The following is a 12,500-nucleotide window of genomic DNA, read 5'->3' as shown; positions in this document are numbered from 1 at the left end:
TCCTTAATATCTACATACTGTGCTTACCTTTTCTTTCTATGAACAGATTGGAAAGTTTGCTTTTCTTGTTTAATAAACCAACAAAAAAAGGCTTATTTTCATTTTATTAAATAATTGTACAGTGTTACCATACAGACCCTTAATATTTGCTCCTATATTCTACAAGATCATTTTTAACAATTATTACAATTATTTGTGATTTGCACATTTTAAAACTTAATACCAAGTAGCTGCCTGCAATGTGGCCACAATCTCCAGACTTTTACATTGTCTTAAAACTTTGGTTTTAGCATTGCAGAAGGATATATATTCATATATTTTCTATGAACCTATACGACATTTGTTTTCTAATAAATTACTAAACTATAAAAAGTAAAAGTTTTGTTAGGCACTTTTAAGTGAAGACTGATAATGATAAATGCAAAAGGCACTACAATGGAAGGAAATACGGCAATGATTTAGATTTATCATTTAAAAAACGGAGCACACTTTCTTACTTGGTGTATGAAGACTTTTTTTTTTTGGTAAAATTTAACAGATTAGTAAAGCTTTCAACAGGTTCCAACTTGATAAATGTGGAACTCCATAAAATAAACGTTTTAAAGTCATTAAAATAAAAGGGCATAACCCTACAAAGATTTAGTATGTGATGAAACTATATAAGAAGAATTAAGAGGTGACAGCACCAACTATGAACTATGTACACATTTAATACACAATATTTTGAAAGAAACATTCACTAAAAATTGGCACATTAACACTGGATTATCCAGCAAGTCTATACTACCAATACTATTATTGTTACAGTTACATACTCAAAGAAGCATATAACTACAAGCATCATATTAATAACAAAAGTAAAAAAAAAAAAAAAAAAAAAAAAAAAAAAAAAGTAATAATAATGATAAAATAAAGAATATGAAAATAATAGATACAAAGAGAACCTAAATTAAAATGCATTGTGAACACATCTTAAAATAAAGAGCTATTGATTGTTCAATATAGTTTGCTGACAAGACTACTACCAACCATCTTCATTACTCTAATTCAGATTACACCTCTCAGCAGAGATTCAAGCCTAGCGATGAGATCATAGCTCAGTGGCTCTTTACTTGCCACCACCGTACATGGGGTTCTTGAACGTGGATGTGGCCTGCTTGTAGATGGGATTCTCGCCCTGTCAGAGAAAGGAAAGAGGTGAATGGGTGGGTTATTGTGGTTGAAGAGAAAAACAGGGAAATAGAAAAAGAAGGAAAAACAAGAAAACAAGTGAGTGAATAAGGATATTTCAAACTTGGGTCTATTCATCCTTTGTTCTATGTCAGAAATAAGGTGGATGATTCCTCTACTTACAGTATCCCACTTGGCCATCATGCGTTCCTTCTCGAAGCGCGCAAACTCCCTTCTGTCATGGATAGTTGTCAGAACCTTCCACATTATTAGCAACGCCAATCCGACAGCAACAATAGCTCCAATGACACCCAATACAATTCCTGTTGTGGGGATGTAAAACATTGTATTTTGTGAATAAAATACAAAAGTAAGAGTAAAATGCTATCAACTAATGGGAATAATGTATGATAATATTTACTATCCAGTCTGTATATTTGTTGCCCCAGAATTTCAATAGATCTATCAAAAATCTTGATAAATGTATCTTAAACACATTATGCAATGCTACAAAATAAACAAAAAAATATCCTTAGCATGTAGTCATCCCTCAAAAGCATAAGAAAAGAAAACCTACCAAGGATGTCTAACTTTGGAGGGCATTCCAGTGTCTGCTGCACACGTACGATTGGTTCCTTATTCTCATCATATCCATAAACAAAGGTGAAGCGGCAATCGTTCTCGTCAAAGAAGGTGCACAGACGCTCTCCTTCGTTTTCAACTGGAAGTAGGGATTGATCAGAATGTAAGCATCACAGTATAAGATATTTCTTAACTAAGGGTAAAACATTTAAACCAAACTAAACTAAGCTTAAACAAAAAGTTATAAAACTAATCAACTTTTTAAATGAGTACAACTAATACTAGTATTGTTAACTAGCCTTACAATTATGCTATACATGAGAGTATACATGGTAGGTTTACATGTATATGTATAAAAAAAAAAGTACTGCCACCAAAGACAAAAACATTAATAAAAAAACATATTTGTACTTCCTTGTTTTGTCATTAATGAAAAAACATTGATATATCTAATCAGTGTCAAAAGAAAAGAAGCCCTTTTAAAAACTGAAACTATGAACTCCTCTATCTATCCTTTCTAAACATGTAAGTGATGTAACTACAAAAATATCACGCACTTGTTCAAGAACAAACTCCAAGCACTACTTAAAATGCAATCTGTCTCTATATCCATCAATGTCTATTACTTTTTACAAAAAAATGAATCACAGACCAATCAAGTGTGTATTCAAAAGTGCTTTGTGTGAGCACACAGTCAAAATACATCAAACAAACTAGATAAATCCTTCGTGAGTAAATTTTGAACTACTTATTGCCACTTCATGTATATATGCTTTGTATACGCACATAAATTATATATTGTATATGTAATGCATTTATAAATGTGCAAATACAAATAAATACATACATAATGTTACATATATATTTTCTTCTTATTTCTGCTAATGAATTTTTGATAAGGTCCATTTCATCATAACCACATCAAGATATCCACACATGATCTAAAGACTTGAGAATTTAGAGACAAAAAGGATTATCAAAGTAATTTTTATAAGCATTTTTAAACTATCAATAATAAAAAAACAAACAAACAAACTCCAAAGTAAGAGTGTTTTTTCTTATACATAATAAAAAATACAAAAAAGAAAGAAAAAGAAAGAAAGGGAAAAAAAGAGAAGAAAAGAAAAAAAAATACAGGCAATTTACTCTCAGTCACACTTCACAGAAAAAAAAAAAAGATCTGCAAACCACAAGGATAAATTTACAATTGGAACCCAACAACTTAGGTGTTGTTAACTGGATGTGCATTTCTGTGTTTTTTCCAACTTTTTTTATTATCTTTATCTGAAACTTCAGCATATGAAATTATACTGAATCTCATAAAGACTGTGTTACAGAACAGGTTTAATTCAGTATAATTTCAAAATGATTTCTACATTTCTGTAAAGGCTCTTTCTCACATTAATGAACTACCAAAACCTTACATATTATGAATGGTATTTACCTTGGCTAATGAAACTAATTAACTTACACTATCAAAATGAACTAAAATGCACATGCATATCACCTGACCCAACCTCTTCTTGGCTTAACAAAATTACTTTTGTTCTTTACTTAACAGACCTTTATTAAAGCAAAATCGGAAATTAACTGTATAAATGAAATTTTCAGCAAGCATTATGTACTACTAATCATACGTTGTCCATGCCATCAACATCTTAGTTAATCAAATCAATCTGCTAGACCTCCTTTCCCACTTTCATAGGTTGGTCCTGCAAAGCTTACTAAAATATAAAACTTATATATATAATTAAATCCATTAAATTTCATAAGAGATTAGAAATGCATGTCACACAAACTTATTGCACAGTACAAGAATGATGTTCCTGTGCCAATGCCACATCGTCTGCTGTCCATCTCAGTACCTTCAACCCAGTTAGTAACATTAATAGTATAGTTGGCAATGGCTCGGTCTGTAATGGTGCTGTAGAGGAGGGAGCAGCTATCACAGAGCACTGGATCTTCCGCCAAAGGGCCCGTCTCGTAAACACGACACTGTACACACTCCTTAAAGTCCAGGCACTTGAAGTCAGTGCCACACAGCTACAAGGAAATACAGGCATGCTATAAATAATAACTAGGTATAATAAAATAAATAAAGATAAAAAGAAAGAAGTAAAAGAAAAAAAAAAGGGGGATACCTGTCAGCATTAGAACCTTCTAATGCTTCTGCTGCAACCACTGACAGGAAAGACACATCAGGAATTAATGAACAGCATGAAGTACAAGAGTCTTTGCCAATATCTGTTCCCGGTTTAGACCTGGCAAAAATTCTGTTACTTTAAGCTGTCACTAGTGGGGGGAAAAACCCTAAAACCTCACCTTCAGCTACTGGTACAGGAGTGGAGTTGAAAGTAGTACAGTTGGCTTTGCACTCCTCGATGTTGAATTCACCAGTTTCAAACACCTGGCACTGTACACACGCCTTGTATGCAATGCATTTGCCCTTGCATGTCTGGGGTGGATGCACATAACCAGGAGGAGAACCCAATTTCATTTAATACATTGGCATTGCAAATTGCGCATCAGGTTAATGTTGACATGTGGAGGGATTGAAGACAAGGAAACAGCAGGCAAGGATGCAGGCAGGCAAACACCCATGTAAAGGGGAAAAAAAAGGAACAATACAAAATTAGTTCATATGTTGCAACATTATACTTTTTTTTTATGTCACTGCATAAAGTAATTACTGCATATAAAATTAACATTTCTTTTAAATCATAGAGTCTATATGTTTTGAAGATGTAAAATAATTACAATATATGCTGCTTCGAGTGTACATGCAAATACACAGGATAAAAGTCTACCTAAATATGTAGATGAAAGTGCATGTGTGTGTTGGTGAAAATAATTAAAATGCTTGGACTGTAATCTAAATGTGTGAATATATTTCCCTATCTGCATGCAACTTGTTATCAATAAACGTCTACATGATGTGACACTAATAAATATTACTTAAAACATTAAGTACAAAATTGGAATAGCAGTTCAGCAAATTAACAAGATATATTATGTTTACAAAAATTTAAAGCAACTCAACATAATGCTGAAGGGGATTATTAACAAAGATACAAATTATGCATTAAAAAAAAAATTATACATTTGAATTAATTAACAAAATTTAGGCCTACACTTTTTCAAGTAAATCACTTATCATTATTTTCTTTTACCAATTAAAACACACACAAACACCATCACCACTTCCCTTTAATGAAAGTGATGCAAAATGTAAAAATCAAGTCTAAACTACAAAGTACCACACACACACACAAATGCCATTATGGTTATGATGTGACTGACATCCAGAGGTAATGGAGTAACTAAATGGTTTGCGCTCTGCATGGATGAAGCAAACTTGTGCAACTGGACTCCTTTACTGCAACCCAGAACATATTCCACTACCCTAGATTACTGTGAGCAACCTTCAAACATTCCCTGTATGTAGCTGAATACAAATACCCTATAAGCTTAATGGAATTTATCTTACACTTTTTTTTTTTTTTTTTACACTGATATGCTCACAAAATCCAAGATTATGGTGGTGGAAATGCATGTATAATAAAAAATGAAACTATTGTGCATTTTAAAATGATATAGTACATGTTGATCTAAACATTTAACATCTATCTTTCAAGAAAAACATTTAAGTGTACAAACTGAGGTCCATGCAGTTTGTAAGTTCAAATGAAATAATATCTCAGTGATTTTACTTTAGAAATAAACCACCCAGTGAAAATAAGGATAAAAAACACATAACGTGAGTACACATCTACCAACAAATAATAATTGCTTGTCATGATATATGTGCAAATTTTTGTGTATCTATTGGAAGGTTTTAAAATACCAAAGTAATGGGGTTCTCCACACAACTAGAGCAGGGATAAAATTTGCAAGAGTAAAATTAACCTGTACCTTTTTATCCTGGTTGAGTATGCTGTATAATATATATTTCATAATCATATATTTGTTACCCACAATTTTGTCTTTCATAAATTTTCTCAATGTAATATATAAATGAAATGTACTACTGTTTTCCAGTTTTCTTGATTTATGTTCATCAAAACCTAATGAATGAAACTTATGATGCTAAATTGAACACTAAAACAAATGGTATGAATATATTATAGTTATCTTGGAAATGAGAAACGCTTTGAAGATGTTACTTACAGAACAGAAGAAAAGAAAAGCAAGAGAGAATATATATATATGCTATTGCTATTTTGTAACAAACTGATCTGAGTACAGTAAAAAGACCTACTGTTGACCATATACTAATAACATAATGGACTTTGAAATACAGAGAAACACTTACCGGACAGTCTTCACACCATTTGCCTGAATATCTGCCATCAGCTGTCTCATAACACTTGCACTGGTTGCACTCACATTTTCCTTGGTTTGAACAAATGTCTCCAGTATCTGAAATGAACAAGCAAGCATGTTAAGGATGTAACATGACGTGCCTTCCTTACCCGTTTTATTTTCACTATGATGTGCCTTCCTTACCCGTTTTATTTTCACTGACTCATAGGAACTGAATGGGATAGGAGGATGAGCGAGAAGGGGAGAGGGGAAGCAACAATAAATATCTATTTCATTTGGGCCAACTAGAATCTGGGTAGTGTATGCCCATTTTCAATCTGCCCATCTGATGTAGGAATGGTCAAATGAATTTTTCTGCAACATTATCCACCTGGCATAAAAGCACACTGAATATATGCTTACTCACCAGGGTTTACACAATTGCTTTCACTGTCTTCACAATTGCAGGCCTCTCCAGTCCAACCTGGCTTGCATTTGCATTCATTGCAGACACATTCACCATGATCAGGTCCTGAGCACAGTAGTCCATTGTGACGATCGCAAAGGAAGTTGGTGCACTCGCAGAACTTTCCACTTACAATCTGTTGATAGCAAATTATTGTGCAATCAAATAAAACTAAAAACAATTTTGGTAGATACTTAATGTATTAGCAGTACTCTTTTAATACTGTCTTCCTTTACCTCTTTCATTTACCAGGCAATTAGACCACAAGAATGAAAGATGCTGTTTTGCGTCCGGGCAAAAATGAAAACTGATGACGCTATTTTTCATTATTCATTACTTATTTCTACAAGCATTTAAAGCCTATGATTTGCCGATTTTTGCTAAAAAACAGCATGACTATCAACTATTCCCATGCACTCGTATGTGTATTCTTGTATGTAGGCCTAGACATCAGTCATATCAGTGCATGAAACTCCACTGGGCCTGATGCCAAATTGCCCCTTTGTAGCCAGATCGCTGGAGATGGCAGACAATATTGTAAGTGAGATGTTTATTGTGCAGATTTGACAATATGGATGCATGGGAGTAAGGCATTTAGTGTTATGCTTTATATATATATATATATATATATATATATATATATATATATATATATATATATATATATATTTTTTTTTTTTTTTTTTTTTTTTTTTTTGGGGGGGGGGGGGGTGCAGGGGGAGAATGAAATTTATTGAAAATAATGATATATATTTTTTTTGGGGGGTGGGATGGGGGTGGACACAAAACAGGAACTTTGATTCTCATGCCTTTAGCTACGTAAGAGATTAAACTTTAACAATAGAGGATATAACACATATATTCCTATCATATGCTTTTCATCTTTTAAAAAAGCTTTATTATGAAAACTTAATCTCAAATATTGATCTTAAAATCTTGTATATGGATTAAAAAAAAAAAAAGAATTAAATTACAGCAAAAGATGTTCTACAGAATATATGCAAGAAAGCAAACCAGTCATACCTCTTCAGAATGATCTCTCTCATTACACTTGCACTCTCCACATGTGCAGGTGCCTCGGCCACTGCATATAGCTGATGAATTAGTCTCTCGGCAGCTGGAGTCATCATAGTCACCTGTTGCCCAGGGGGTGTTTGAGCCACACTCACAGTTGCTGCCAAAGAAGCCATCGTCACACTTGCACACACCACACTGGTATGTGCCGTGGTAGTTGCACTGCTCAGCTCCAATTATATAGCCCTGCAGAGAAAACATCTTTGAATGTTGGATAATGAGGACACCCAAAAGATACAAAGATATATATATATATATAATTCAAAACAGTGCATGCATATCTGTTGTGAACCATTCAACCAAATAGCAATAAAATTCTAAAACGTATTCTTACAGGGTCACCAGGGCGCTCGCACTGACAATCACAGAGCATTGTAAGATCGATGGTGAGGTTCTCTCTCAAACCGACTGGATAAATGCCAATGAGCTGCCTCCAATCCTCACGTTTCTCAGGACACTTCTCAACCTGGCAAATAATGTCACAGATTCTCACTACAACTTAGTTGGGTATGAAAATTCAGCAAAAGTACATCTATACAAAATAAGGACAACAATAAAACCTTTAAACAAAACTCATTCAACATCAATTTCACTAACCAAACAAAGTAATGAAAAAGTTAGATTATTTTAACTTTATAAATCAAGGGCAAATTACTAGAAGAAGTTGAAAAAAATAAACAAATAAATAATAATAATATAAACAAATTAATAAAAAATACATAAATAAATAAGCAAATGAACAAACATTGAGCAAAATTAAATACTTACAGTAACTTCAATTCTGAATTCCACCTGGTCGCCCACTTTCAGTCCCTGGCAGACTGAGGTTTCCTTCTCCGTGCCGTCCTTGCACTTTGAGAAGTAGCGAATGTTCACTGGGGCCGTGGCATTGTCCTTGAGCTCAACTTTGCTTGTAATTTTCTATGGGGAAAAAGTTAATAAATAAATAACTATCAATAAATTTACAATAATAATAACTATATACATACATGTGCATAAAATTATATATATAAATATATGTAATGTATAGTACATAATATAAATAAATAAATATATAAATAAATAAATAAATAATATATATATATATATATATATATATATATATATATATATATATATATATATATATATATATACACAAATGTATATATATGTGTATATATGTGTATATAAATGCATATGTATATATGTATACATGTATATGTGTGTGTGTATATATATATATATATATATATATATATATATATATATATATATATATATATATATATATGTATGTATGTATGTATGTATGTATGTATGTATGTATGTATGTATGTATGTATGTATGTATGTATGTATGTATGTATGTATGTATGTATGTATGTATGTATGTATGTATGTCTGTCTGTCTGTCTGTCTGTATGTATGTATGTATGTATGTATGTATGTATGTTTGTATGTATATACATATATACAAACATATATATATACACATACATACATACTATATGTACATACACACATACATATATACATACATAGCAGCTTCAAATTACTATGACTAATGGGCAACTCTCTGAAACTTCTACACAAAATTTGCTTACATTATATTCAGCCTTGACCAGCTCAACCACATTGGAGGAATTAGCAGTGAGTTCTCCCTGTCCAGAACCTTCGATCATTTGGGAAAGACGGGAATAAACTGACGACTGCTCTTGCGTCACAGCAAAGATCAAGTTCATCTTGTGCTGTTTGGCGACTTGATTAATCTGAAAAAAGTCATAAGCATCATTTCACACATGGGAAGTGAAGATAAAATATTTCTATATTACAAAAAAATAAAAACAAAAATAAATCTACAACTCCCATTTTTTTTTCTGTATGAGTAAAATTAATTATCTTTCTAAATACAAAGAGCAGTTTCCAAAAATGACTAACCTGTGAGACTGAGGGATAATCCTGAAGGGTTGAGTGAGTGTACTCGCCCTTGTTATTGAGGTGGCACTCTCCATCATTGGGTTTCACAATGCCTCCAAGCTGAAAATTTTGTAAATCATAAGCAAAGAGAATGAAGATAAAAAGAGAAATAGAAGAATTGATGGAAAGAAAGGATAGACAAACAAAATAAAATAAGGAGTTTATAAGATTTATCAGGTATCGAGCAATCATAATCATAGGTCAATCATAGGTCATAAATATTACCATGTATTAATAATTTGCAACTCTTAATACCTTGCCATCTCCTGCATAATGAAATCCAGCATCTGTTGAGAAGACCAAAAGACGACGGGCTTCTGACCGCCACCTAATCTGGTCCTGACAAACAATGGCCTGCATAATGGCATCAAATCCACCCTCTGGAGCATCGAGGTTACCTGATACTGGTGCCTCCTGTACTTCATACTGTGACAAAAAATACATATATATAAAACAATGTTTCATTTACCATCAATCTTTATTTGTGTATTTCTATTATTAATATAATTTCTTTCTCAGATTAAAGCAGTCTGTAAATTCCTCATGATAAGCTAACAATGATTCAAAAGATGACCCTTCCAACATACAGCAAAGGCAGTGGCATTTGTGGTGAGTGGAAGGGCATTCCTGAAGCCATATGGAGCAGTACAGTTGGTGCATGGATGAAGGAGTCTGAAAGGAGGGGGTTCATTACCGAACAGAGTCAAACTAGTCCTGGATATATATGCATATACTCATTTTATTTTTAGATAAGACAGACAGACAAATAGTTTCCCATTTCCTCTTTTTGCCAAACTTACCTTTCAGGAACAGTGCTAACATAAGGCATTACAACTTTGTCCACAAAGGAACCGAAGCCAAGTTTGAAATTCCTTGTGATTTTTTGCATCTCGTCCGCTAATTGGACCCCCAGCTTGGAGAGTGATTCTTTGTCATCCTCCATAGACTTAGACAAGTCCATGAGATAATAAAGGTCAACAGGGTAATCCTCTGCTTGTCTGAAAGTGACCTGCATATTGTATGCTTCCTCTGTTGAAGAATATCATTGATTAGAGGTATTATAAGAAATGTACGTATGACTACAGGTACATTTCAGAAATAAAGACATTGATCATATATATCAACAATAAAGTAAAATCCTCTACCAAGTTCCTAATAATACAAAATATTTCAAAGTAATCTGACTAAATATAGAGGGTAACAAAGAAGATTCTTCCATAATCACAATAGCTACATACATAATATAATAGGTAGTTTTAAGAAAGATCTACATATTTTCATATACAAGTTCAACCAAGGAGGACCTAATCCAACATTGGTATATCAATAGTTCCTAGACTACAGCAAGGCTCTAAGATACCTATGAGTAATACTGTAAACAATAAAACAAGTAAGAGACAGAAAAACTTACGGACTCTCAGCCTCATCTGTACTCTTTGAGGTTTGATCTGCACGACAGCTTCTTCGGAACTGCTACCACTAATGCTCATACCACTGCCACTGGCACTTCCACCTGCCAATACACCTGCAGCCGTCAGGTTGTTGTTAACAATGTTTTCAAAGTAGTTGCCAGGTTCATCGATGTACAGACTGCCGCACTGTGCACGCCACTCAGTAGCTAGTTCATCAGTTCGCTTGATGCATCTTGATAGTCCTTTGCCATTCTCATTTGTGAAATTCTATGGAACAGGGAAAACAAACTTCATGAATAAAAAGATAACATGAACTACAGTATTACAGTAGTTACAGTTCTAATATACAAATGCAATGAAACCATATGACAGATCCTTAGAAAAAAAAATATATATATATATAACCAAATAATATAAATAAGCAATTATGTATATATGTATACATCAATCAAGCTAATAAAAATATATGCAAGTCCATATAAATCCTATTTGTATTTGTATACATAATACATTATACTTCATATATAGTATATCCTTTATTACAAATACATCAATATATATATATATATATACTTATATCTATCTATCTATACAGATACAGATAGATATAGACATAAAGATATCTGTCCATTACAGTTTGAATGCAGTAAACTAAGCAATGTGATACTTTCAGAAAATGGCTTCATTACAACAAATTACGACTTAAACAATAAGTATCAAACAGCTAGTTATATATATAAATAAATATAATAAAAAGTCAAATACATACTTCTTCCTCATCAACGAACTATAAACAACTATAACATGTAAAACTGAAGAAGTATATAAGTAAACAACAAGTCTTATGCGAGTGCATACCCCTGGTTTCCCACACCACATGCAGTTGGGTGTCTGAATACATTGTGAACAAGTTGGTTTGTTCTTGCACTCCTGTGTAGCCCACGCGAGAGTGGCTACGACCAACAAGATGCTCAGGCCTAACCACCGCATCTTGTATGTTTATCTCACAGAATCTGGAATGAAAGATTTACTGTAAATATTGATTCTTTACAAATAAAAAATTAAACAGAATTGTTAAAAATGACACTTAAATAGAAAAGTTAAGAAAATGTATAGCAAAGTTACCCTAAAATCTTATTTCTAAATAAAGCACAAAAGTTGAACTACATATATCCTTAAAAAAGTAGCAAATAACTTTCAAGGAGCTTTTGAGAACATTTCTATAAAAATGACATGACATCATTTTGTGGTTTCCTGCTGCATGACACAATTCCAGCTCATGCCTAATTCAGATACAGGACACCGAGTGGACTCTCTCTCTCATTCTTCCAGTAACTTCACTTCATTTTTAAATATGAATTTCCATGCTCTCCATTCTCCTGTTCCTCCACACACACTCAAGAGAATGACGTCCTTTGATGTGAAACACTCGTCTCCCTTCCACTACCAATTTGTAACATGAAACTTCTGAGGTAATGCCATACCAGCTATAAAGTGACCAGTGTTCACTCTCTGGTCCCCTTCCCCAACCACAA

The 12,500-nt window shown here is 33.1% G+C and overlaps 1 protein-coding gene across 11 annotated transcripts in view; it reads right to left on the bottom strand.

The window, feature by feature from the left end:
* Window positions 1-87: 87 nt before the first annotated feature.
* Window positions 88-12,500, bottom strand: part of LOC113830322 (position-specific antigen beta subunit myospheroid) — a 21,087-nt gene continuing 8,674 nt past the window's right edge. For 6 of the 11 annotated variants that reach the window (XM_027383521.2, XM_027383522.2, XM_027383525.2 and 3 more), the window contains exons 2-17: window positions 11,824-11,978; window positions 10,965-11,232; window positions 10,354-10,582; window positions 10,141-10,225; window positions 9,809-9,979; window positions 9,515-9,613; window positions 9,181-9,345; window positions 8,363-8,515; window positions 7,929-8,060; window positions 7,544-7,780; window positions 6,482-6,656; window positions 6,065-6,171; window positions 3,618-3,795; window positions 1,748-1,891; window positions 1,354-1,493; window positions 88-1,177 (exon numbers count right to left, since the gene is read on the bottom strand). In XM_027383521.2, the coding sequence (XP_027239322.1) occupies window positions 1,109-1,177; window positions 1,354-1,493; window positions 1,748-1,891; window positions 3,618-3,795; window positions 6,065-6,171; window positions 6,482-6,656; window positions 7,544-7,780; window positions 7,929-8,060; window positions 8,363-8,515; window positions 9,181-9,345; window positions 9,515-9,613; window positions 9,809-9,979; window positions 10,141-10,225; window positions 10,354-10,582; window positions 10,965-11,232; window positions 11,824-11,955 (2,484 nt within the window). In that variant the 5' untranslated portion in view covers window positions 11,956-11,978 and the 3' untranslated portion in view covers window positions 88-1,108. Of the gene's footprint in view, window positions 1,178-1,353; window positions 1,494-1,747; window positions 1,892-3,617; window positions 3,796-4,074; window positions 4,208-6,064; window positions 6,172-6,481; window positions 6,657-7,543; window positions 7,781-7,928; window positions 8,061-8,362; window positions 8,516-9,180; window positions 9,346-9,514; window positions 9,614-9,808; window positions 9,980-10,140; window positions 10,226-10,353; window positions 10,583-10,964; window positions 11,233-11,823; window positions 11,979-12,500 lie in introns of all 11 variants that reach the window. The other 5 variants (XM_070117113.1, XM_027383527.2, XM_070117110.1 and 2 more) reach the window with 1 other exon arrangement.

Source organism: Penaeus vannamei, chromosome 39 (assembly GCF_042767895.1).
Source record: "Penaeus vannamei isolate JL-2024 chromosome 39, ASM4276789v1, whole genome shotgun sequence".
NCBI lineage: Eukaryota > Metazoa > Arthropoda > Malacostraca > Decapoda > Penaeidae > Penaeus > Penaeus vannamei.
This window is presented reverse-complemented; position numbering and strand designations above follow the sequence as displayed.